This window comes from Coregonus clupeaformis, chromosome 23, assembly GCF_020615455.1.
Source record: "Coregonus clupeaformis isolate EN_2021a chromosome 23, ASM2061545v1, whole genome shotgun sequence".
NCBI classification, from domain to species: Eukaryota; Metazoa; Chordata; class Actinopteri; order Salmoniformes; family Salmonidae; genus Coregonus; species Coregonus clupeaformis.
In genome coordinates this window covers 8320957-8346628 of record NC_059214.1, presented here as the reverse complement: position 1 = coordinate 8346628, position 25672 = coordinate 8320957, and the positions used below count along the sequence as shown (strand labels likewise).

General features: G+C 44.1%; 1 protein-coding gene across 2 annotated transcripts in view; it reads left to right on the top strand.

The window, feature by feature from the left end:
• LOC121536603 (TBC1 domain family member 4) overlaps positions 1-25672 on the top strand; it is a 154765-nt gene that overhangs the window by 105475 nt on the left and 23618 nt on the right. For both annotated transcript variants that reach the window (XM_041844002.2, XM_041844003.2), the window contains 5 exons: positions 1195-1407; positions 5175-5336; positions 5630-5788; positions 6132-6376; positions 20023-20182. In XM_041844002.2, the coding sequence (XP_041699936.1) occupies positions 1195-1407; positions 5175-5336; positions 5630-5788; positions 6132-6376; positions 20023-20182 (939 nt within the window). The remainder of the gene's footprint in view (positions 1-1194; positions 1408-5174; positions 5337-5629; positions 5789-6131; positions 6377-20022; positions 20183-25672) is intronic.

Here is a 25672-nt window from a genome sequence, read left to right as displayed (position 1 = left end):
TTTGCACCACAGTGGCTATTTTCGGTAGCTAGGTAGTTAAACATGACAAACTGGCAAACATGAAAAACATTATCATTATGTCAAGCATGCCTTAGCATATCAGCAATCAACATTAACAGCAGAATGCAACTGGCCAGCTCAGCCAGCTGGCTTAATGTTGCTTTGTCCCCCAACGAGCCATCTGTAAACAATGTCGTTGCGGGACGAAGCAAACTATATATATATATATAAATATATATATAAAATTGATCAGAAATACAGTGTAGACATTGTTAATGTTGTAAATGGCTATTGTAGCTGGAAACGGCTGATTTCTTTATGGAATATCTACATAGGTGTACAGAGGCCCCTTATCAGCAACCATCAGTCCTGTGTTCCAATGGCATGTTCTGTTTGCTAATCCAAGTTGTATCATTTTAAAAGGCTAATTGATCATTAGAAAACCCTTTTGCAATTATGTTAGCACAGCTGAAAGCTGTTGTGCTGATTTTAAAGAAGCAATAAAACTGGCCTTCTTGAGACTAGTTGAGTATCTGGAGCATCAGCAATTGTGGGTTCGATTACAGGCTCAAAATGGCCAGAAACAAATAACTTTCTTCTGAAACTCATCAGTCTATTCTTGTTCTGAGAAATGAAGGCTATTCCATGCGAGAAATTGCCAAGAAACTGAAGATCTCGTACAACGCTATGTACTACTCCATTCACAGAACAGCGCAAACTGGCTCTAACCAGAATAGAAAGAAGAGTGGGAGGCCCCGATGCACAACTGAGCAAGAGGACAAATACATTAGTGTCTAGTTTGAGAAACAGACTTCTCACAGGTCCTCAACTAGCAGCTTCATTAAATAGTGCCTGCAAAACACCAGTCTCAACGTCAACAGTGAAGAGGCGACTCTGGGATGCTGACCTTCTAGGCAGAGTTGCAAAGAAAAAGTCCAGTGTCTGTGTTCTTTTGCCCATCTTAATATTTTCTTTTTTGGGTGCCAGTCTGAGATATGGCTTTTTCTTTGCAACTCTGAAGGTCAGCATCCCGGAGTCGCCTCTTCACTGTTGAGACTGGCGTTTTGACATATATATCTTGGACTCTTGTGTCCTCTCACACACTAAAACACCATGCCTGCAAGATATCCACTTACAACCTAGACATTTCACCTATGACAGCAGTTTCAATTGTGGTATTTGGATGCGTTTCAGACCACTTTGATGTGCGGGAGCTGCTGCCCCTCTCCCCCCGCTCCTTCTACCCAAGTCTGGACCCCCTGGCCAACCAACTGCCGGCTTTGCGAGACCCCTTCACTGGGGAGAGGCCCAAGAGGACGAGGGCACATTACCGGGCCCTGTGGAAGACTGCGATCCACCAGCAGATACTGCTGCTGCGCATGGAGAAGGAGAACCAGAGACTGGAGGGTGAGTGAGAATTGAATGGAAGTTTATTTATCCATATTTCATCCATTATGCAGAGACAATAGAAACGTATCTTTGCTTACACATGTACCCAACCCGCTGACACACACACACACAAACAAACACACACACACACACACACACACACACAGCATAGGATCATCCACAGAGCAGTGCCTCACGAGCAGGTTAGAAATCTGCACAGCTAAAGATTTAGTTTTAATGTTGGCACCAGAGCCATAGATACAGCTACAGAGCTTCTACAGAGTAGAATAGTTAGGCCTGCTTTAAATCTTGAACATGTAACACTAGCCTACTAACACAAGCCTACTTGTGAATGGCGCCGAAGGGGATGGCTGCCATTTTTCGGGCTCCTAACCAATTGTTTCTGCTACTGTCTCTTATGACCGAAAAGAACAGCGATTACTCACCTCGAACTGCACAAAGATTTTTTCTGCAATGAGTCTGACGCGAAGGATATACTGTTGCTCCCGTACCAGGCCCAAATCCCTGTCATTCGCATGAAGAAAAGACGGAGATACAGGGGGCGCAGATACGGGTGCCTTGTGAGAATTCGTCGGCAAGTGGGTAACCCGCCTCTACCATCCGTTCTATTGGCCAATGTGCAATCACTGGAGAATAAACTGGATGAGCTCCGTTCAAGACTATCCTAACAACAGGACATAAAAAACTGTAATATCTTATGTTTCACAAAGTCGTGAGTGAACGACGACACAGATAATATACAGTTGGCTGGGTTTTCCATGCATCGGCAAGACAGAACAGCGACCTCCGGTAAGACGAGGGGTTGGGGTGTGTGTCTATTTGTCAATAACAGCTGGTGCGCAATGTCTAATATTGAGGAAGTCTTGAGGTATTGCTTGCCTGAGGTAGAGTACCTCATGATAAGCTGTAGACCACACTACCTAACGAGTTTTCTTCTATATTTTTCGTAGCTGTCTATTTACCACCACAAACCGATGCTGGCACTAAGACCGTACTCAACGAGCTGTATAAGACCATAAGCAAACAAGAAAATGCTTATTCAGAAGCGGCGCTCCTAGTGGCCACCTTTACTCCACACACAGAGATGAGTACAATGCTCTCCCTCGCCCTCTATTTGGCAAATCTGACCATAATTCTATACTCCTGATTCCTGCTTACAAGCTAAAATTTAAGCAGGAAGTACCAGTGACTTGCTCAATACAGAAGTGGTCAGATGACGTGGATGCTACGCTACTGGACTGTTTTGCTAGCACAGACTGGAATATGTTCCGGGATTCATCTATTGGCATTGAGGAGTATACCACCTCAGTCACCAGCTTCATCAATAAGTGCATCGACGACGTCGTCCCCACAGTGACCGCACGTACATATCCCAACCAGAAGCCATGGATTGAAGGCAACATCCGCACCGAGCTAAAGGCTAGAGTTGCCGCTTTCAAGCAGCGGGACACTAATCTGAACGCTTATAAGAAATCCCGCTATGCCCTCAGATGAACCATCAAACAGGCAATGGGACAATACAGGACTCATCGGATGTGGCAGGGCTTGCAAACTATTACGGACTACAAAGGGAAACCCAGCCGCGAGCTACCCAGTAACGCGAGCCTACCAGATGGGCTAAATGCCTTTTTATGCTTGCTTTGAGGCAAGCAACACTAAAGCATGCATGAGAGCACCAGCTGTTCCGGACGACTGTGTGATCACGCTCTCTTTAGCCGATGTGAGCAAGACCTTTAAACAGGTCAACATTCACAAGGCCGCAGGGCCAGACGGATTACCAGGACGTGTATTCAGAGCATGCGCGGACCAACTGGCAAGTGTCTTCACTGACATTTTCAACCTGTCCCTGACTGAGTCTGTAATACATACATGTTTCAAGCAGATCACCATAGTCCCTGTGCCCAAGAACACTAAGGTAACCTGCCTAAATTACTCCAGCCCTGTAGCACTCACGTCGGTAGCCATGAAGTGCCTTGAAAGGCTGGTCATGGCTCACATCAACACCATTATCTCGGAAACCCTAGACCCACTCCAATTTGCATACATCCCCAACAGATCCACAGATGATGCAATCTCAATTGCGCTCAACACTGCCCTTTCCCACCTGGACAAAAAGAACACCTATGTGAGAATGCTGTTCATTGATTACAGCTCAGCGTTCAACATCATAGTGCCCACAAAGCTAATCGCTAAGCTAAGGACCCTGGGACTAAACACCTCCCTCTGATATTGGATCCTGGACTTCCTGACGGGCCGGGCCCCAGGTGGTAAGGATAAGCAACAACACATCTGCCACGCTAATCCTCAACACGGGGGCCCCTCAGGGGTGCTTGCTTAGTCCCCTCCTGACCTCCCTGTTCACCCACGATTGCGTGGTCAAGCACGACTCCAACACCATCAAGTTTGCTGATGACACAACGGTGGTAGGCCTGTTCACCGACAATGATGAGATAGCCTATAGGGAGGAGGTCAGAGTCCTTTTGGCAAACTCCAAGGGGGTGGTCATGTGCCTTTTTACTGAGAAGTGGCTTCAGTCTGGCCGCTCTACCATTAAAAGCCTGATTGGTGGAGTGCTGCAGAGATGGTTGTCCTTCTGGAAGGTTCTTCCATCTCCACAGAGGAACTATGGAGCTCTGTCAGTGACCATCGGGTTCTTGGTCACCTCCCTGACCAATGCCCTTCTCCCCCGATTTCTCAGTTTGGCCGGGCGGCCAGCTCTAGGAAGAGTCTTGGTGGTTCCAAATTTCTTCCATTTAAGAATGATGGAGGCCACTGTGTTTTTGGGGACCTTCAATTCGATCTGTGCCTCGACACAATCCTGTCTTAGAGCTCTACGGACAGTTCCTTCGACCTCAAGGCTTGGTTTTTGCTCTGACATGCACTGTGAACTGTGGGGCCTAATATAGACTTGTGTGTGCCTTTCCAAATCATGTACAACCAATTTAATTTACTACTTGTCGACTCCAATCAAGTTGTATAAACATCTCAAGGATGATCAATGGAAACAGGATGCACCTGAGTCTCATAGCAAAGGATCCGAATACTTATGTAAATAAGGTATTTCTGTTTTTTATTTTTAATACATTTGCAAAAATGTCTAAAACCTGTTTTCACTTCGTCATTGGGATGGGAGAAAATACAGGTGTGCCAAGCTTGAAGCGTCATACCCAAGAAGACTGAAGGCTGTAATTGCTGCCAACGGTGCTTCATCAAAGTACAGAGTAAAGGGTCTGAATACTTATGTAAATGTGTTATTTCAAGTTTTTTTAATGTATTTTTTGGCAAAAAAATTAAACACCTGTTTTTACTTTGTCATTATTGGGTATTGTCTGTAGATTGAGGGGGAAAAAACAATTTAATCCATTTTAGAATAAGGCTGTAACGTAAACAAATGTGGAAGAAGTCAAGGGGTCTGAATACTTTCCGAAGACACTGTATGTGGTAGTAGAGTGGTGGCCTGAGGGCACACACTTAATGTGTTTTGAAAAGTGTTATGAAATGTAATGTCATGTAGTATTTTAAATTGTATATAACCGCCTTAATGTTGCTGGCAGCAGCTAATACAAAAGTGAGACCCATGTTTTGCCACCTGAAGGGCAAATGTATTCTCCACCAGAGAGGGGTGCCCCTGCTACACTCTGGTACACCTCTTAAGTGTGTATAAAAACAATTCACTGAGACAGTAAGGTAGAAGCACAGGCACACCAATGCACCTAGACCTCTCCCTGACCTCTTGACCTTTCTGTGTGACCTCTTTCCGCTAGCGAGTCGAGACGAGCTGCACATCCGCAAGATTAAGCTGGACTACCAGGAAGTGGGGACGTGCACTAAAGACGTGCAGGCCTTCTGGGACAGGAAGTTGAGCGTTCCGGTCAGAGCCAAGGTCCCGCTGGACAAAGAGGAGGTCCACAATGCAGTCTCTCAGGGTGAGGGAGAAAGAAAAGAGAGAAATATGAGTGAAACTGTGTGTGTGTGCGTGCCCTGAAATCCCCCCTCTTTCTGCAGCTGCCCCCAAAAGCAGACGTCTGTTGTCTGTACTAGTGTGTTTGTGTGCATGTGTGTTGTATGCCTGTATTTGTATGGTTGCCTGTCTCGACTTATCCATGCATTGCATGTGTGATGTAATGTGTATACAGTATCTTCATACCACATCCTACACTGTCTCCATACTCCGACACATCCAGCACTCTGTACTCCAACACTTCCTCACTGTCTCCAGGTGTCCCTAAGGGCAGGCGTGGGGAAGTGTGGCTCCTCTTCTCCCACCAGCAACGTCTGAAATACCGTCAGCCCCCCAGCCGCCACGCCCCAGACACCCCCTACCAAGACCTGCTGATGCAGCTCACCGCCCAGCAGCACTCCATACTGGTTGACCTGGGTATGTGCACGTGCATGTATGCACACACACACAAAGACACACACACACTTGCACAATGGCATGCATGCACACGCAGACTCCACCAGGACCTGCTGAAGCAGCTCAATGCGAAGTAGCACTCCTGGTGGAACTAGGTATGTAAGAAAGAAAAAAGGAATGTCCCCAACTCTGGTATGCTCCCATGGTGATTTAATCAGACGCACAATAAAGACAACGTTTCGAACCGAGTTGGTGATGTACACACACACACACACACACACACACACAGACAAACATACATGCGCAGTAACAAACACATATACACACACCAATTGATTGGTTGATTTATTTATTATTTGGATAGGTCGGACGTTCCCCACCCACCAGTACTTCGCAGCCCAGCTGGGTGCAGGGCAGCTGTCCCTCTACAACCTGCTCAAGGCCTACTCTCTGCTGGACACGGAGGTGGGCTACTGCCAGGGCATCAGCTTTGTGGCAGGTATCCTGCTGTTGCACATGAGTGAGGACCAGGCCTTCGACATGCTCAAGTTCCTCATGTATGACCTGGGCTTCCGCAAACAATACAGCCCTGACATGACTTCTCTACAGGTAGGGGGGAGGGGAAAGAAATAAATAAGTTTACATGGTATTAAAGGGGCAATGCAATCTGCAGTTGCTATATCCATCTTTGGACTTATAAATTAATTATATGTATCCATTGATTCTCGAGTAAAGTTAAGAATATAACTTATAAATGCCTGATAAGCTTTTATTATAAATGTTTTGGTGGGGGGGGTAGATCAGCTTTAATATTGCAGATAGATTGTAACTTCCATCAATGTAATTGTCTGCATTACTTGCAATCACCCATGTTTTTTTTTCTCGAAAAAAAAAGATATATATATATATATATATATATATAGAGTGAGGGAAAAGTATTTGATCCCCTGTTGATTTTGTACGTTTGCCCACTGAAAAAGAAATTATCAGTCTATAATGTTAATAGTAGGTTTATTTGAACAGTGAGAGACAGAAAAACAACAACAATAATCCAGAAAAACGCATGTCAAAAATGTTATAAATTGATTTGCATTTTAATGAAGGAAATAAGTATTTGACCCCCTCTCAATCAGAAAGATTTATGGCTCCCAGGTGTCTTTTATACAGGTAACGAGCTGAGATTAGGAGCACACTCTTAAAGGGAGTGCTCCTAATCTCAGTTTGTTACCTGTATAAAAGACACCTGTCCACAGAAGCAATCAATCAGATTCCAAACTCTCCACCATGGCCAAGACCAAAGAGCTCTCCAAGGATGTCAAGGACAAGATTGTAGACCTACACAAGGCTGGAATGGGCTACAAGACCATCGCCAAGCAGCTTGGTGAGAAGGTGACAAGAGTTGGTGCGATTATTCTTAAATGGAAGAAACACAAAATAACTCTCAATCTCCCTCGGCCTGGGGCTCCATGCAAGATCACGAGGATCTCACCTCGTGGAGTTGCAATGATCATGAGAACGGTGAGGAATCAGCACAGAACTACACGGGAGGATCTTGTCAATGATCTAAAGGCAGCTGGGACCATAGTCACCAAGAAAACAATTGGTAACACACTACGCCGTGAAGGACTGAAATCATGCAGCGCCCACAAGGTCCCCCTGCTCAAGAAAGCACATATACAGGCCCGCATGAAGTTTGCCAATGAACATCTGAATGATTCAGACGAGAACTGGGTGAAAGTGTTGTGGTCAGATGAGACCAAAATCGAGCTCTTTGGCATCAACTCAACTCGCCGTGTTTGGAGGAGAAGGAATGCTGCCGATGACCCCAAGAAGACCATCCCCACTGTCAAACATGGAGGTGGGAACATTATGCTTTGGGGGTGTTTTTCTGCTAAGGGGACAGGACAACTTCACAGCATCAAAGGGACGATGGACGGGGCCATGTACCGTCAAATCTTGGGTGAGAACCTCCTTCCCTCAGCCAGGGCATTGAAAATGGGTCGTTGATGGGTATTCCAGCATAACAATGACCCAAAACACACGGCCAAGGCAACAAAGGAGTGGCTCAAGAAGAAGCACATTAAGGTCCTGGAGTGGCCTAGCCAGTCTCCAGACCTTAATCCCATAGAAAAGCTGTGGAGGGAGCTGAATGTTCGAGTTGCCAAACGTCAGCCTCTAAACATCAATGACTTGGAGAAGATCTGCAAAGAGGAGTGGAACAAAATCCCTCCTGAGATGTGTGCAAACCTGGTGGCCAACTACAAGAAACGTCTGACCTCTGTGATTGCCAACAAGGGTTTTGCCACCAAGTACTAAGTCATGTTTTGCAGAGGGGTCAAATACTTATTTCCCTCATTAAAATACAAATACATTTATAACATTTTTGACATGTGTTTTTCTGGATTTTTTTGTTGTTATTCTGTTTCTCACTGTTCAAATAAACCTATCATTAAAATTATAGACTTATCATGTCTCTGTCAGTGGGCAAACTTACAAAATCAGCAGGGGATCAAATACTTTTTTCCCTCACTGTGTGTGTATATATATGTACAGTGGGGAAAAAAAGTATTTAGTCAGCCACCAATTGTGCAAGTTCTCCCACTTAAAAAGATGAGAGAGGCCTGTAATTTTCATCATAGGTACACGTCAACTACGACAGACAAATTGAGAAAAAAAATCCAGAAAATCACATTGTAGGATTTTTTATGAATTTATTTGCAAATTATGGTGGAAAATAAGTATTTGATCACCTACAAACAAGCAAGATTTCTGGCTCTCACAGACCTGTAACTTCTTCTTTAAAAGGCTCCTCTGTCCTCCACTCGTTACCTGTATTAATGGCACCTGTTTGAATTTGTTATCAGTATCAAAGACACCTGTCCACAACCTCAAACAGTCACACTCCAAACTCCACTATGGCCAAGACCAAAGAGCTGTCAAAGGACACCAGAAACAAAATGGTAGACCTGCACCAGGCTGGGAAGACTGAATCTGCAATAGGTAAGCAGCTTGGTTTGAAGAAATCAACTGTGGGAGCAATTATTAGGAAATGGAAGACATACAAGACCACTGATAATCTCCCTCGATCTGGGGCTCCACGCAAGATCTCACCCCGTGGGGTCAAAATGATCACAAGAACGGTGAGCAAAAATCCCAGAACCACACGGGGGGACCTAGTGAATGACCTGCAGAGAGCTGGGACCAAAGTAACAAAGCCTACCATCAGTAACACACTACGCCACCAGGGACTCAAATCCTGCAGTCTCAGACGTGTCCCCCTGCTTAAGCCAGTACATGTCCAGGCCCGTCTGAAGTTTGCTAGAGTGCATTTGGATGATCCAGAAGAGGATTGGGAGAATGTCATATGGTCAGATGAAACCAAAATAGAACTTTTTGGTAGAAACTCAACTCGTCGTGTTTGGAGGACAAAGAATGCTGAGTTGCATCCAAAGAACACCATACCTACTGTGAAGCATGGGGTGGAATCATCATACTTTGGGGCTGTTTTTCTGCAAAGGGACCAGGACGACTGATCCGTGTAAAGGAAAGAATGAATGGGGCCATGTATCGTGAGATTTTGAGAGAAAACCTCCTTCCATCAGCAAGGGCATTGAAGATGAAACGTGGCTGGGTCTTTCAGCATGACAATGACCCCAAACACACCGCCCGGGCAACGAAGGAGTGGCTTCGTAAGAAGCATTTCAAGGTCCTGGAGTGGCCTAGCCAGTCTCCAGATCTCAACCCCATAGAAAATCTTCGGAGGGAGTTGAAAGTCTGTGTTGCCCAGCGACCGCCCCAAAACATCACTCTAGAGGAGATATGCATGGAGGAATGGGCCAAAGTACCAGCAACAGTGTGTGAAAACCATTAGTAACACACTACGCCGTCATGGATTAAAATCCTGCAGCGCACTCAAGGTCCCCCTGCTCAAGCCAGCGCATGTCCTGGCCCGTCTGAAGTCTGCCAATGACCATCTGGAATATCCAGAGGAGGAATTGGAGAAGGTCATGTGGTCTGATGAGACAAAAATTGAGCTTTTTGGTCTAAACTCCACTCGCCATGTTTGGAGGAAGAAGAAGGATGAGTACAACCCCAAGAACACCATCCCAACCGTGAAGCATGGAGGTGGAAACCTTTAAAGGGGACAGGACGACTGCACCATATTGAGGGGAGGATGGATGGGGCCATGTATCGCGAGATCTTGGCCAACAACCTCCTTCGCTCAGTAAGAGCATTGAAGATGGGTCGTGGCTGGGTCTTCCAGCATGACAACGACCTGAAACACACAGCCAGGGCAACTAAGCAGTGGCTCCGTAAGCATCTCAAGGTCCTGGAGTGGCCTAGCCAGTCTCCAGACCTGAACCCAATAGAGGGAGCTGAAAGTCCGTATTGCCCAGCGACAGCCCCTAAACCTGAAGGATCTGGAGAAGGTCTGTATGGAGGAGTGTGCCAAAATCCCTGCTGCAGTGTGTGCAAATCTGGTCAAGACCTACAGGAAACGTATGATCTCTGAAATTGCAAACAAAGGTTTCTGTACCAAATATTATGTTCTGCTTTTCTGATGTATCAAATACTTATGTCATGCAATAAAATGCAAATGAATTACTTAAAAATCATACAATGTGAACTTCTGGATTTTTGTTTTAGATTCCGTCTCTCACAGTTGAAGTGTACCTATGATAAAAATTACAGACCTCTACATGCTTTGTAAGAAGAAAACCTGCAAAATCGGCAGTGTATCAAATACTTGTTCTCCCCACTGTATATACAGTGCCCTCCACTATTATTGGCACCCCTGTTTAAGATGTGGTCGAGGACTTCCAAAAATTCTCCTTTTTTTTTAACAACATAGAACCCAAATGCAAAAAAAGAGAAAAATCCAACCTTTTATTTAAGTACATTACTTTGGTGGTAAAAAAAAAAATCACACATTTAGAAAAAAAAAAACTTGAAATCATGTGTCCCACAATTATTGGCACCCCTAACAATTCCGCTGAAAATTTTAATTGATTTTTTTTTAAACATATTTTTCTGTAGTTGCTAAAGTTGGTCAGGGTATCTAGGAACTTTTAATTAGTAATTCATGACTTCCTGTTTCCCTGGGGTATAAATATGACGTGACACAGAGGCCTAATTCTCTTACCCATTTGTCAACATGGCAAAGACAAGAGAACACACCATTCAAGTAAGGCAGATTTGTGTCGACCTTCATAAGTCAGGCAATGGCTACAAGAAAATAGCCACTCGCCTTAACTTGCCCGTATCTACAGTCAGAGGAATCATTAAGAAGTTTAAAACAACTGGAACAGTGACAAACAAGGCTGGAAGAGGTCCCAAGTTTATCTTGCCACAACGCACAGTGAGGAGGATGGTAAGAGAAGTAAAAAAAAGTCCTAAGCTCACTGTCACAGAATTGCGTCAAAGAGTGGCATCTTGGGGTCACAAAGTCTCCAAAACAACCATCAGACGCTCTCTACATGCCAACAAGCTGTTTGGGAGGCATGCAAGGAAAAAGCCTTTTCTCACTAACACTCACAAACGTAAACGTCTGGAGTTTGCTAAGCGGCACTGGGACTTCAACTGGGATCGTGTGCTTTGGTCAGATGAGACTAAGATTGAGCTTTTTGGCAACAAACACTCTAAGTGGGTCTGGCGTAAAACAAAAGATGAGTATGCCGAAAAGCACCTCATGCCCACCGTGAAGTATGGTGGAGGATCTGTGATGCTGTGGGCCTGTTTCTGTTCCAAAGGCCCTGGGAACCTTGTTAGGGTGCATGGCATTATGAACGCTTTGAACTACCAGGACATTTTAAATGAAAACCTGATGGCCTCTGCCAGAAAGCTGAAGATGGGTCGTCATTGGGTCTTTCAGCAGGATAATGATCCAAAAAATGTGGCAAAATCTACACAAAAATGGTTCAGCAGTCACAAACACAAGGTCCTCCCATGGCCATCTCAGTCCCCAGACCTCAACCCAATCGAAAACCTGTGGGGCGAGCTAAAGAGGAGAGTGCATAAGAGAGGACCCAGGACACTGGATGATCTAGAAAGATTGTGCAAAGAAGAATGGTCAAAGATCCCTCTCTCTGTGTTCTCCAATCTTGTGAAATGTTATAGGAGGAGATTAAGTGCTGTCTTGTTGGCAAAAGGGGGTTGTACAAAGTATTAACATCAGGGGTGCCAATAATTGTGGCACACATGATTTCAATTTTTTTTAATTTTTTTATTTGTGATTATTATTTTTTTTACTCCAAAGTAATGTACTTAAATAAAAGGTTGGATTTTTCAATTTTTTTGCATTTGGGTTCTATGTTGTTTAAAAAAAAAAAGATAATTTTTGGAAGTCCTCGACCACATCTTAAACAGGGGTGCCAATAATAGTGGAGGGCACTGTATAGCTATAGCTATTAAAAATACATATCTATTCAATTATCTTGCATATCTTAATTTCCGTCATTATCAATTAATATGCGTAATAATGTTGGCAGTTCATGTGAAGGATTGTTACCTATAACCCGGATTGCCATTGTATTACATTACATTTTTGTCAAGCAATTATTTTTTTAGCAAACAATTATTGTGGTTCATCCTATATTCTCCCTAACATCCTTACCCCCTTGCAACAGATGTGGGATACACACACACACACGTACTCTATCACACTCAACCCCTTTCCTCCACACTCAACCATAAGCTCAGATGCTCAACGGTTGTTACATCCCAGAGCCCAACTCAAGAAAGGACCTGATTTACGAATGCATATACAGTTACAGCTGTTTGAGAAACCATGCTAGATTGAGCAAAAATTGACAACAATTTGAGATTTGATTAACCTATGTCAAGTCCTAGGTGATGGAGATCAGATCCACCCTCTTCCCCTGAGACTCAATCACTCTGGTCCCCTATTGTAACCATTTTCCCAAGCATCTCGGAGCAGTCAGACCTTTGATTATTTTGTGCCACCAGGGCCACAATAATATGCCCCCTCTCTGATAGTCCGAGTGTGACCCTCTCCCCATGGGTTACTGCAGCCAGTGTTGCCAGCACTGCCACTACCTGGGTGGGGGTACCCCACCGGAATCCCCACCGGCTAGGTACAAGTTCGTCAAGGTTGTCATTAGCAGCTTTGATAATTTCCTTGTATATTATGCTCTCCCATCAGGGGGCTCTGGCTTTGTTGGACCAACCCTGCCAGGCAGGCTCAGAATCTTGAGGAGGCGGTGCTGCTCTAGTAGGTCTCTGACCGCATTTATCTTTCTGTTTTGGCTGCATATAGGTAACTTACAGCATGGCCATAAAACAGATGGGGACTTCTCTTTGGTGTATGGGTTGATCAGGTGGGTTGCTCAGGTGGGTGTCTAGGATTTAGGGTTGGGGACCGTTCCATCATGACAAGACAATAAAATAAATGTCTCATAAGCTTAGTTCAACTGTCGTACCCCATAAGAACTCAAAATATAAGCTTGTTTTACTCCTGTTGTATCAATATGTTTTGACCATGACAGTTTACAATCCAGGGTTACTCCAAGCAGTTTGGTCATCTCAACTTGCTCAATTTCTACATTATTTATTACAAGATTTAGTTGAGGTTTAGGGTTTAGTGAATGATTTGTCACAAATATAATGCTTTTAGTTTTTTGAAATATTTAGGACTAACTCATTCCTTGCCAACCATTCTGAAACTAACTGCAGCTCTTTAATTGTTGCAGTCATTTCAGTAACTGTAGTAGCTGACGTGTATAGTGTTGAGTCAACCAAATACATAGACACACTGGCTTTACTCAAAGCTAGTGGCATGTCATTAGTAAAGATTGAAAAAAAGTAAGGGGCCTAAACACCTGCCCTGGGGAATTCCTGATTCCACCTGGATTATGTTGGAGAGGCTTCCATTAAAGAACACCCTCTGTGTTCTGTTAGACAGGTAACTCTTTATCCACAATATACAGTGAGGGAAAAAAGTATTTGATCCCCTGCTGATTTTGTACGTTTGCCCACTGAAAAAGAAATGATCAGTCTATAATTTTAATGGTAGGTGTATTTGAACAGTGAGAGACAGAATAACAACAAAAAAATCCAGAAAAACGCATGTCAAAAATGTAATAAATTGATTTGCATTTTAATGAGGGAAATAAGTATTTGACCCCCTCTCAATCAGAAAGATTTCTGGCTCCCAGGTGTCTTTTATACAGGTAACGAGCTGAGATTAGGAACACACTCTTAAAGGGAGTGCTCCTAATCTCAGTTTGTTACCTGTATAAAAGACACCTGTCCACAGAAGCAATCAATCAATCAGATTCCAAACTCTCCACCATGGCCAAGACCAAAGAGCTCTCCAAGGATGTCAGGGACAAGATTGTAGACCTACACAAGGCTGGAATGGGCTACAAGACCATCGCCAAGCAGCTTGGTGAGAAGGTGACAACAGTTGGTGCGATTATTCGCAAATGGAAGAAACACAAAAGATCTGTCAATCTCCCTCGGCTTGGGGCTCCATGCAAGATCTCACCTCGGAGTTGCAATGATCATGAGAACGGTGAGGAATCAGCCCAGAACTACACAGGAGGATCTTGTTAATGATCTGAAGGCAGCTGGGACCATAGTCACCAAGAAAACAATTGGTAACACACTACGCCGTCAAGGACTGAAATCCTGCAGCGCCCGCAAGGTCCCCCTGCTCAAGAAAGCACATATACAGGCCCGTCTGAAGTTTGCCAATGAACATCTGAATGAATCAGAGGAGAACTGGGTGAAAGTGTTATGGTCAGATGAGACCAAAATTGAGCTCTTTGGCATCAACGCAACTCGCCGTGTTTGGAGGAGGAGGAATGCTACCTTTGACCCCAAGAACACCATCCCCACCGTCAAACATGGAGGTGGAAACATTATGCTTTGGGGGTGTTTTTCTGCTAAGGGGACAGGACAACTTCACCGCATCAAAGGGACGATGGATGGGGCCATGTACCGTCAAATCTTGGGTGAGAACCTCCTTCCCTCAGCCAGGGCATTGAAAATGGGTTGTGGATGGATATTCCAGCATGACAATGACCCAAAACACACGGCCAAGTCAACAAAGGAGTGGCTCAAGAAGAAGCACATTAAGGTCCTGGAGTGGCCTAGCCAGTCTCCAGACCTTAATCCCATAGAAAATCTGTGGAGGGAGCTGAAGGTTTGAGTTGCCAAACGTCAGCCTCGAAACCTTAATGACTTGGAGAAAATCTGCAAAGAGGAGTGGGACAAAATCCCTCCTGAGATGTGTGCAAACTTGTTGGCCAACTACAAGAAACGTCTGACCTCTGTGATTGCCAACAAGGGTTTTGCCACCAAGTACTAAGTCATGTTTTGCAGAGGGGTCAAATGCTTCTTTCCCTCATTAAAATGAAAATCAATTCATAACATTTTTGACATGCGTTTTTCTGGATTTTTTTGTTGTTATTCTGTCTCTCACTGTTCAAATAAACCTACCATTAAAATTATAGACTGATCATGTCTTTGTCAGTGGGCAAAGGTACAAAATCAGCAGGGGATCAAATACTTTTTTCCCTCACTGTAGCAGGGGGTGTAAAGCCATAACACACAGGTTTTTCCAGCAGCAGACTATGATTGATAATGTCAAAAGCCGCACTGAAGAAATAAAACAGCCCCCACAATATTTGTATTTTCAATTTCTCTCAGCCAATCATCAATCGTTTATGTAAGTGCTGTGCTTGTTGAATGTCCTTCCCTGTAAGCGTGCTGAAAGTCTGTTGTCAATTTGTTTACTGTAAAATAGCATTGTATCTGGTCAAACACACATTTTTTTCCAAAACTTTACTATGGGTTGGAAACAGGCTGATTGGTCGGCTATTTGAGTCAGTAAAGAGGGCTTTACTATTCTAGGGTAGTGCAATGACTTTGGCTTCCCTCCAGGCCTGAGGGCACACACTTTCTAATATGCTTAAATTGAAAATATGGCAAATAGGAGTGGCGATATCGTCCGCTATTATCCTCAGTTATTTTCCATCCAAGTTGTCAGACCCCGGTGGCTTGTCATTGATAGACAACATTAATTTTTTCACCTCTTCCATACTCACTTTACAGAATTCAAAGTTACAATTCTTGTCTTTCATAATTTGGTCAGGTAGAAGTTTCTCTACTATTTCTTTTTTTGGGGGGGGCTAGCGGTGTTGGCTGGGTGGGTTAACATTTGATTTGTGATACTTTCTTGCTAGGAGCTAGGTAGGTTAATCTCTCAGACTATTCTGCAAGTTTAGGAGCATGCTTGGTTCACTTTAGTGTTGTTTTCTGTCTTAATTAGTTGTTATTCTCTGCTCTAAGGAGCCATCTCAGGGTGAAGTATGTAAGGTCTGTGACTGTCTACTTTTAGGAGATGATGGGGTTGATAGCTCTTTATCTTGTTAGCTTGGTATACTAACCTCTGACTGTTTTGTTTGGAATATGAGTAAGCTAACATCAAATTAAATGGGCCTATACAGTCAGATGTTCAGAAGTAATAACTGGGTAAAACTGTCTGGTCAGACTCTGCCTGTATGCATCCTATATGTGTATCATATCATATGTGAGTACTGTGTTGTATTTTGACATTTTAAGTGTTTTTCAATGCTGATGTCTGACTATGGCCGTGTCCGAATACTTGCAAGTTGATAGTACTCTGGTAGGGTATGTGAAAATATGAAGTTTCATAGTAGGTGAAATATCGAAAGTTGAGTATTTAAATGCCAGGATGTCGTACTCAATTCGGCTTTTCATCTAGTATGAATTTGGTGCATTCTATTGAGGAAGAGTCACGTGTGTTTGAAAACAGCTGATAATCAGATAAGGGGACGCGCTCTTCCAAAATGAACGAATGGCGGGGAATTGCTCATTGGATGACACCTTAGTATGGATCAAATTCAATTTTATGTGTTACATTTGCCGAATACAACAGGTGTAGACCTTAGTGAAATGCTTACTTACAAGCCCTTAACCGACAATGCAGTTTTAAGAAAGAATACCTAAAATAAATAAAAGTAACAAATAATGAAAGAGCAGCAGTAAAATAACAATAGCGAGGCTATATGCAGGGGTTACCGGTACTGAGTCAATGTGTGGGGGCACCGGTTAATTGAGGTAATATGTACATGAAGGTAGAGTTATTAAAGTGACTATGCATAGATAATAAACAGAGGGTAGCAGCAGCGTAAAATAAGGGTGTAATGCAAATAGTCTGGGTAGCCATTTCATTAGCTGTTCAGGAGTCTTATGGCTTGGGGGTAGAAGCTTTTAAGAAGCCTTTTGGACCTAGACTTTGCGCTCCGGTACCGCGGGCCTTCCTCTGACACCGCCTGGTATAGAGGTCCTGGATGGCAGGAAGCTTGGCCCCAGTGATGTACTGGGCCATACGCATTACCCTTTGTAGTGCCTTGCGGTCGGAGGCCGAGCAGTTGCCATACCAGGCAGTGATGCAACCAGTCAGGATGCTCTCGATGGTGCAGCTGTAGAACCTTTTGAGGATCTGAGGACCCATGCCAAATCTTTTCAGTCTCCTTAGGGGGAATAGGTTTTGTCGTGCCCTCTTCATGACTGTCTTGGTGTGTTGGTGATGTGGACACCAAGGAACTTGAAGCTCTCAACCTGCTCCACTACAGCCCCGTCGATGAGAATGGGGGCGTACTCGGTCCTCTTCTTTTTCCTGTCGTCCACAATCATCTCCTTTGTCTTGATCAAAGTTTGCCGATGTTGTGTCATCGGCAAACTTAATGATGGTGTTGGAGTTGTGCCTGGCCATGCAGTCATGAGTGAACAGGGAGTACAGGAGGGGACTGAGCACGCACCCCTGAGGGGCCCCCATGTTGAGGATCAGTGTGGCAGATGTGTTTTACCTACCCTTACCACCTAGGGCGGCCCGTCAGGAAGTCCAGGATCCAGTTGCAGAGGGTGTTTAGTCCCAGGGTCCTTAGCTTAGTAATGAGCTTTAAGTGCACTATGGTATTGAACGCTGAGCTGTAGTCAATGAATAGCATTCTCACATAGGTGTTCCCTTTGTCCAGGTTTGAAAGGGCAGTGTGGAGTGCAATAGAGATTGCATCATCTGTGGATCTGTTGGGGCGGTATCCAAATTGGAGTTGGTCTAGGGTTTCTGGTATAATGGTGTTGATGTGAGCCATGACCAGCCTTTCAAAGCACTTCATGGCTACAGACGTGAGTGCTACGGGTCGGTAGTCATTTAGGCATGTTACCTTAGTGTGGTTGGGCACAGTGACTATGGTGGTCTGCTTGAAACATGTTGATATTACAGACTCAGACAGGGAGAGGTTGGAAATGTCAGTGAAGACACTTGCTAGTTGGTCAGCACATGCTCGGAGTACACGTCCTGTTAATCCGTCGGGCCCTGCGGCCTTGTGAATGTTGACCTGTTTAAAGGTCTTACTCACATACGGAGAGCGTGATCACATAGTCGTCCGGAACAGCTGATGCCCTCATGCATGTTTCAGTGTTACTTGCCTCGAAGCGAGCATAGAAGTAATTTAGCTCGTCTGGTAGGCTCGTGTCACTGGGCAGCTCGTGGCTGTGCTTCCCTTTGTAGTCTGTAATAGTTTGCAAGCCCTGCCACATCCGACGAGCGTCGGAACCAGTGTAGTACGATTTGATTTTAGTCCCGTATTGACGGTTTGCCTGTATGATGATTAGTCGGAGGGCGTAGCGGGATTTCTTATAAGCTTCTGGGTAAGCGTCCCACTCCTCGAAAGTGACAGCTCTACCCTTTAGCTCAGTGCGGATGTTTCCTGTAATCTATGGCTTCTGGTTGGTGTAAGTACGTACAGTCGATGCACTTATTGACGAAGCCAGTGACTGGTGTGGTGTACTCCTCAGAATCCGGGAACATATTCCAGTCTGTGCTAGCAAAACAGTCCTGTAGCTTAGCATCAGCTTCATCTGACCACTTCTTTTTATTGACCAAGTCACTGGTGCTTTCTACTTTAGCTTTTGCTTGTAAGCAGGAATCAGGAGGATTGAATTATGGTCAGATTTGCCAAATGGAGGACGAGGGAGAGCTTTGTACGCATCTCTGTGTGTGGAGTAAAGGTGGTCTAGAATTTTTTTCCCTCTGGTTGCACATTTAACATGCTGGTAGAAATTAGGTAAAGCAGATTTAAGTTTCCCTGCATTAAAGTCCCCAGCCTCTAGGAGCGCCGCCTCTGGATGAGTGTTTTCCTGTTTGCTTATGGCCGTATACAGTTAATTGAGTGCAGTCTTAGTGCCAGCATCGGTTTGTGGTGGTAAATAGAAATCTATGAAGAATATAGATGAAAACTCTCTTGGTAGATAGTGTGGTCTACAGCTTATCATGAGATACTCTTCCTCGGGCGAGCAAAACCTCGAGACTTCCTTAAGATATCGTACACCAGCTGTTGATTACAAATATACATAGACAGCCACCCCTTGTCTTACCAGAGGCTGCTGTTCTATCCTGCCGATACAGTGTATAACCCGCCAGCTGTATGTTATTCATGTCGTCTTTCCGCCACGACTCGGTGAAACATAAGATATTACAGTTTTTAATGTCCCGTTGGTAGGATATACGTGCTTGTAGTTCGTCCACTTTATTATCAAGCGATTGTAGGTTGGCCAATAGTCCTGATGGGAAAGTCAGATTAGCCACTCTTCGCTGACTCCTTACCAGGCACCCCGATCTCCTACCGCGATATCTCTGTCTCTTTCTACTGCGAATGACGGGGATGAGGGCCCTGTCGGATGTCTGGAGCAAATCCCTCTCGTCCGACTCCAGTTCAAGGTGTGTAATCGCTGTTCTGATGTCCAGAAGCTATTTTCGGTCATAAGAGACGGTAACAGCAACATTATGTACAAAATAAGTTACAAACAATGCGAAAAAACTAACAAAATAGCACGGTTGTTTAAGAGCCCATAAAACGGCAGCCACACCCTCCGGCGCCATTCTTCCTGTTTTGATGAGCCTAGTATTTTGATATTTTATTTGCTTACTTCATTTGTTTTTACTAAACCGTATGTTCTAAAGTATGTAGTATGATTAGTACAGACTATTTAATTTTAGTAAGTAGTAGGCAAGACACATTTTGGACACGGCCTCTGGCTCGCTTGGTTACATGTTAAATCAAGGTTGAATGAAAAAATGGATAAAGTCTTATCTGACTGTGGCCCCTGCATTGCCAGATGTACTTGTTTCCCAGCTGTATCTGCTGCAGATCTGTACTGACGTGTGTGTGGTGTGCGTGTGTATCTGTGTGTTTGTATCTCAGATTCAGATGTACCAGTTGTCCAGGCTGCTGCACGACTACCACAGGGAGCTATACAGCCACCTAGAGGAACACGAGATCTGCCCCAGCCTCTACGCAGCCCCATGGTTCCTCACGCTCTTTGCCTCCCAGTTCCCACTCGGATTTGTCGCACGGATATTTGGTAAGCACCCGTACACCACCTTGTCTTAGAATAGCTTAGCATTCAATGTGTTTGAAGTGGTTCAATGTTTGATAACATTTTGCAGTGTTTTCTATTAGCGCCTGCCATAGGCTAATCAGCTGGCTACTTTTTCCACTTCATATTAACTAGGCAACTTTTCATTTAAAAGTTTCAATTCGCTAGTCTGTCGAGCCCTCTCCCGCTAGAATGAACGATAGGCGCCTGTCCGTCACAAAGCAAGCGACAGAGAAACGCAGTCTGCTTTCTGTCCCGCCTCCCAGTACAATTTGTGTGTGCTGTGGTTGGTTGCAGTCAAATGTATTGACACAGAGGAGGGAGAGAGCATGATTGCTCGTGAATTAATGTAAGTGGTAACGATGAGTCGAAATCCACTTAGCCTAACTATTGTTTTCTGGCACATTCATTTATTCTCTTTTGCATGTTTCACATAGCCAGCCACGCAGTCGTGTCGCATAGGATATTTACTGTGATTTGACAACTGAACAGTGTTGACTAGTTTATAAAAGCTGTCAAACTGACTGAATAAAATCGATCTCCTATATCCCTTTGCCATTCATCAATAATGCAACGTGGTTATATGTCCATGGTATCGCATCTGGACAAGTAAACCAAAGGATAGGGTGTCCAATCAAAAATGCATATTTTGACCAAAGGGTAAAATAATATTAATTGTGTAGATAATCCTCTAAAAAAACAAATGGTCCAAATCTCATGTCTCTGTCATAATCCGTTCAAAAGTTATTTGAGTTTTTCCCCCTTGTAGGCTGGCCAAAATTAGGGTGACTAAATCAATGCAGGCCAGATTTTTTTTTTTTAAGGTCAAAAATAAGGAAAATTGCACAGCATCGCGTCAGCTAAGAGAATGAAGGCTACCTGACAGGCTCACTTTCCTGTTGAAGTCCTCTTTCTTCTCGAATCCGCAGGCCATAAAATAATATAGAGGTAAGATAGATATCAATTTTGAGAAATGACATGTAGTATTTTGACATTTTAGTATACACTTTTCATATTAATGCGAAATTCCTCTTATTTTTCGAAGATGTATCACAAAAACAAGTTTCTCTGTGAAATATCAATGGAGCACTGAGCATACCGCAAGCTTTTTACTTTCACAGCCTTATACATTTAGCTCGTGTCATGCTAATTTCGTTTTTTGCGACCAATGGAAACAACTTTGAAGATCCTAAAAAGTTTCTGCAAGAAGGCTGCACCGCTCTGTCAGAGGTGCTTGTTATCGGATATATTAGGTTACGAAATCCGACTTTTTGGATATACTATTAGTGAAATGTTAGAGAAAGACCTCACTGAACGATTCAAACCCTTGAATAATCATATTTATCTTGGTAATATGTGTTTTATAACATACGTTTTCCAATAGTTTACTGGTTCCACTGCTATATTTCCTCAGTATGTGGAGACATTCACCACAGTACCCCACACCTTGAGTAACAACCTGCATGGTCTACCTCCGTCTCCCATTAGCACCACGAGCTGAAGAGTGTTTTCTCCCTAATTGTCTTCCCCAAGCTCTATTTTAACTTGTCCATTCCCTTTATGATTATTCTGAAGAAAGCCGAAACGTCAATCTTTTAAACTTGCTTAGTAAAACTAAGAATTGTTAATGTTGAGCGAGTTTCGCGCCATTTCCTTTCCAATAACATAAGGAAGTTAAATTTCATCACCAAAGTGCGTTTTCACCCACTCTGGGCAGTGGGTGGACAAAGAATTTCCTAGTTTTCCTTTCCTAGGATGTCGGGGCTTGCCAGACAGTGACGCTAAAGTGAGTGACTCTGGTCTTGTCAGGGTAGCCTACCGAATCGCATCGGTGAGAGAGACGTTCATTTGGCTCCCTAATTTGCATAGACTACTGGTAGGCTTTTTGGAGATTATTTGATGATGAATTATGAAAACATTCAATGAAGATGATGAATCATCACTGCAGGTACAATAGGTAGTGGAGAGCCTCCTTCTGGTCCAAAAATGATAATTAGGGCCCTCACGGAATCCAGGCATTAAAATGGAATTCAACAATATTCAAAAATGGATTGACCTTTAGTAGGGAATCAACTAATTGTATTGAAAATTAATTAATTAGCCCAAGTTTATCATAAGACAAGGACAGAATGCATCAGTGATTCGTATTTCCTGCAACTTTCTGAAGAGGCAACGAGAATGCCCCTGTCTGTGTGTGTGCAGGGCGTGCGTCTTTGTCTAGCCGTTAGCGATGATGCTAATGACAACAGTCTTCTGGTAGATGAAAAGGCTTTCCCAAAAACCTTCTCAATTAAATGTTAAACGGTAGGTAGCATATATGTAACCACATGTAACATGGATTTGCATTGGTATGCGCATCAAAAGTCCCAATGCTAGGTTACACCTCATGCAATTTCTCGCATGAATTTGTGGTTTCTTCTTCATAGTTAGAAGGCGCCAGAGGGGATGGCTGCCGTTTTATGGACTCTAAACCAACCGTGCTATTTTGTGTGTTTTTTCGTACTGTTTGTAACCTATTTTGTACATAATGTTGCTGCTACCGTCTCTTATGACCGAAAAGAGCTTCTGGACATCAGAACAGTGATTACTCACCTTGAACTGGACGAATAATTTTTATTGTATGAGTCGGACGAGAGGGATTTGCTTCACCCGACAGGGCCCTCATCCCCGTCATTCGCAGTAGAAAGGAAAGGAGATATCGCGGAATGAGATTGGGGTGCTTGGTAAAGAGCCGGCAACGAGTGGCTAATCTGCCTTTACCATCGATACTATTGGCCAACTTACAATCACTTGATTAAAAAAGTGGACGAACTACAGGCACGAATATCCTACCAACGGGACATTAAAAACTGTAATATCTTATGTTTCACCGAGTCGTGGCTGAACGAAGACATTAATAACATACAGCTGGCGGGTTATACAGTGTATCGGCAGGATAGAACAGCTGCCTCTGGTAAGACAAGGGGTGGCGGTCTATGTATATTTGTAAACAAAAGCTGGTGCACGATATCTAAGGAAGTCTCGAGGTTTTGTTCGCCTGAGGTAGAGTATCTCATAATAAGCTTTAGACCACACTATCTACCAAGAGAGTTTTCATCTATATTCTTCGTAGCTCTCTATTTACCACCACAAACCGATGCTGGCACGAAGACCGCACTCAATGAACTGTATACGGCCATAAGCAAACAGGAAAACACTCATCCAGAGATGGAGCTCCTAGTGGCCAGGGACTTTAATGCAGGGAAACTTAAATCTGTTTTACCTCATTTCTACCAGCATGTTAAATGTGCAACCAGAGGGAAAAACACTCTAGACCACCTTTACTCCACACACAGAGATGCGTACAAAGCTCTCCCTCGCCCTCCATTTGGCAAATCTGACCATAATTCTATCCTCCTGATTCCTGCTTACAAGCAAAAACTAAAGCAGGAAGCACAATTACTCAATCAATAAAAAAGTGGTCAGATGAAGCAGATGCTAAGCTACAGGACTGTTTTGCTAGCACAGACTGGAATATGTTCCGGGATTCTTCCGATGGCATTGAGGAATACACCACATCAGTCACTGGCTTCATCAATAAGTGCATCGATGACGTCGTCCCCACAGTGACTGTACGTACACTGCTGTTCAAAAGTTTGGGGTCACTTAGAAATGTCCTTGTTTTCGAAAGAAAAGCAATTTCTTTGTCCATTAAAATAACATCAAATTGATCAGAAATACAGTGTAGACATTGTTCATGTTGTAAATGGCTATTGTAGCTGGAAACGACTGATTTTTTTATGGAATATCTAAAGTTGAAGTCGGAAGTTAATGCTTCTTTAATCAGCACAACAGTTTTCAGCTGTGCTAACATAATTGCAAAAGGGTTTTCTAATTATCAATTAGCCTTTTTAAATGATAAATTTGGATTAGCAAACACAACGTGCCATTGGAACACAGGACTGATGGTTGCTGATAATGGGCCTCTGTACGCCTATGTAGATATTCCATAAAAAATCAGCCATTTCCAGCTACAATAGCCATTTACAACATCAACAATGTGGACAAAAAAATTACTTTTCTTTCGAAAACAAGGACATTTCTAAGTGACCCAAACTTTTGAACGGTAGTGTACATACCCCAACCAGAGGCCATAGATTACAGGCAACATCCACCCTGAGCTAAAGGGTAGAGCTGCCACTTTCAAGGAGCGGGACTCTAACCCGGAAGCTTATAAGAAATCCCACTATGCCCTCCAACGAATCATCAAACAGGCAAAGCGTCAATACAGGACTAAGATCGAAACGTACTACACCGGCTCCGATGCTTGTCGGATGTGGCAGGGCTTGCAAACTATTACAGACTACAAAGGGAAGCACAGCCGCGAGCTGCCCAGTGACACGAGCCTACCAGACGAGCTAAATTACTTCTATGCTCGCTTCGAGGCAAGTAACACTGAAACATGCATGACAGCATCAGCTGTTCCGGATGACTGTGTGATCATGCTCTCCGTAGCCGATGTGAGTAAGACCTTTAAACAGGTCAACATTAACAAGGCCGCAGGGCCAGACGGATTACCAGGACGTCTACTCCGAGCATGCGCTGACCAACTGGCAAGTGTCTTCACTGACATTTTCAACCTCTCCCTGTCTGAGTATGTAAAACCAACATGTTTCAAGCAGACCACCATAGTCCCTGTGCCCAAGAACACTAAGGTAACCTGCCTAAATGACTACCGGCCCGTAGCACTCACATCTGTAGCCATGAAGTGCTTTGAAAGGCTGGTCATGGCTCACATCAACACCATTATCCCAGAAACGCTAGACCCACTTCAATTTGCATACCGCCCCAACAGTTCCACAGATGATGCAATCTCTATTGCGCTCCACATCTGGACAAAAGGAACACCTATGTAAGAATGCTATTCATTGACTACAGCTCAGCGTTCAACACCCTAGTGCCCTCAAAGCGCATCACTAAGCTAAGGATCCTGGGACTAAACACCTCCCTTTGCAACTGGATCCTGGACTTCCTGACGGGCCGCCCCCAGGTAGTAAGGGTAGTTAACAACACATCCGCCACACTGATCCTCAACACGAGGGCCCCTCAGGGGTGCGTGCTCAGTCCCCTCCTGTACTCCCTGTTCACTCATGACTGCATGGCCAGGCACGACTCCAACACCATCAATAAGTTTGCCGATGACACAACAGTGGTAGGCCTGATCACCGACAACGACGAGACAGCCTATAGGGAGGAGGTCAGAGACCTGGCCGTGTGGTGCCAGGACAACAACCTCTCCCTCAACGTGATCAAGACAAATGAGATGATTGTGGACTACAGGAAAAAGAAGAGGACAGAGTACGCCCCCATTCTCATCGACTGGGCTGTAGTGGAGCAGGTTGAGAGCTTCAAGTTCCTTGGTGTCCACATCACCAACAACTAACATGGTTCAAGCACACCAAGGCAGTCGTGAAGAGGGCACGACAAAAGCTATTC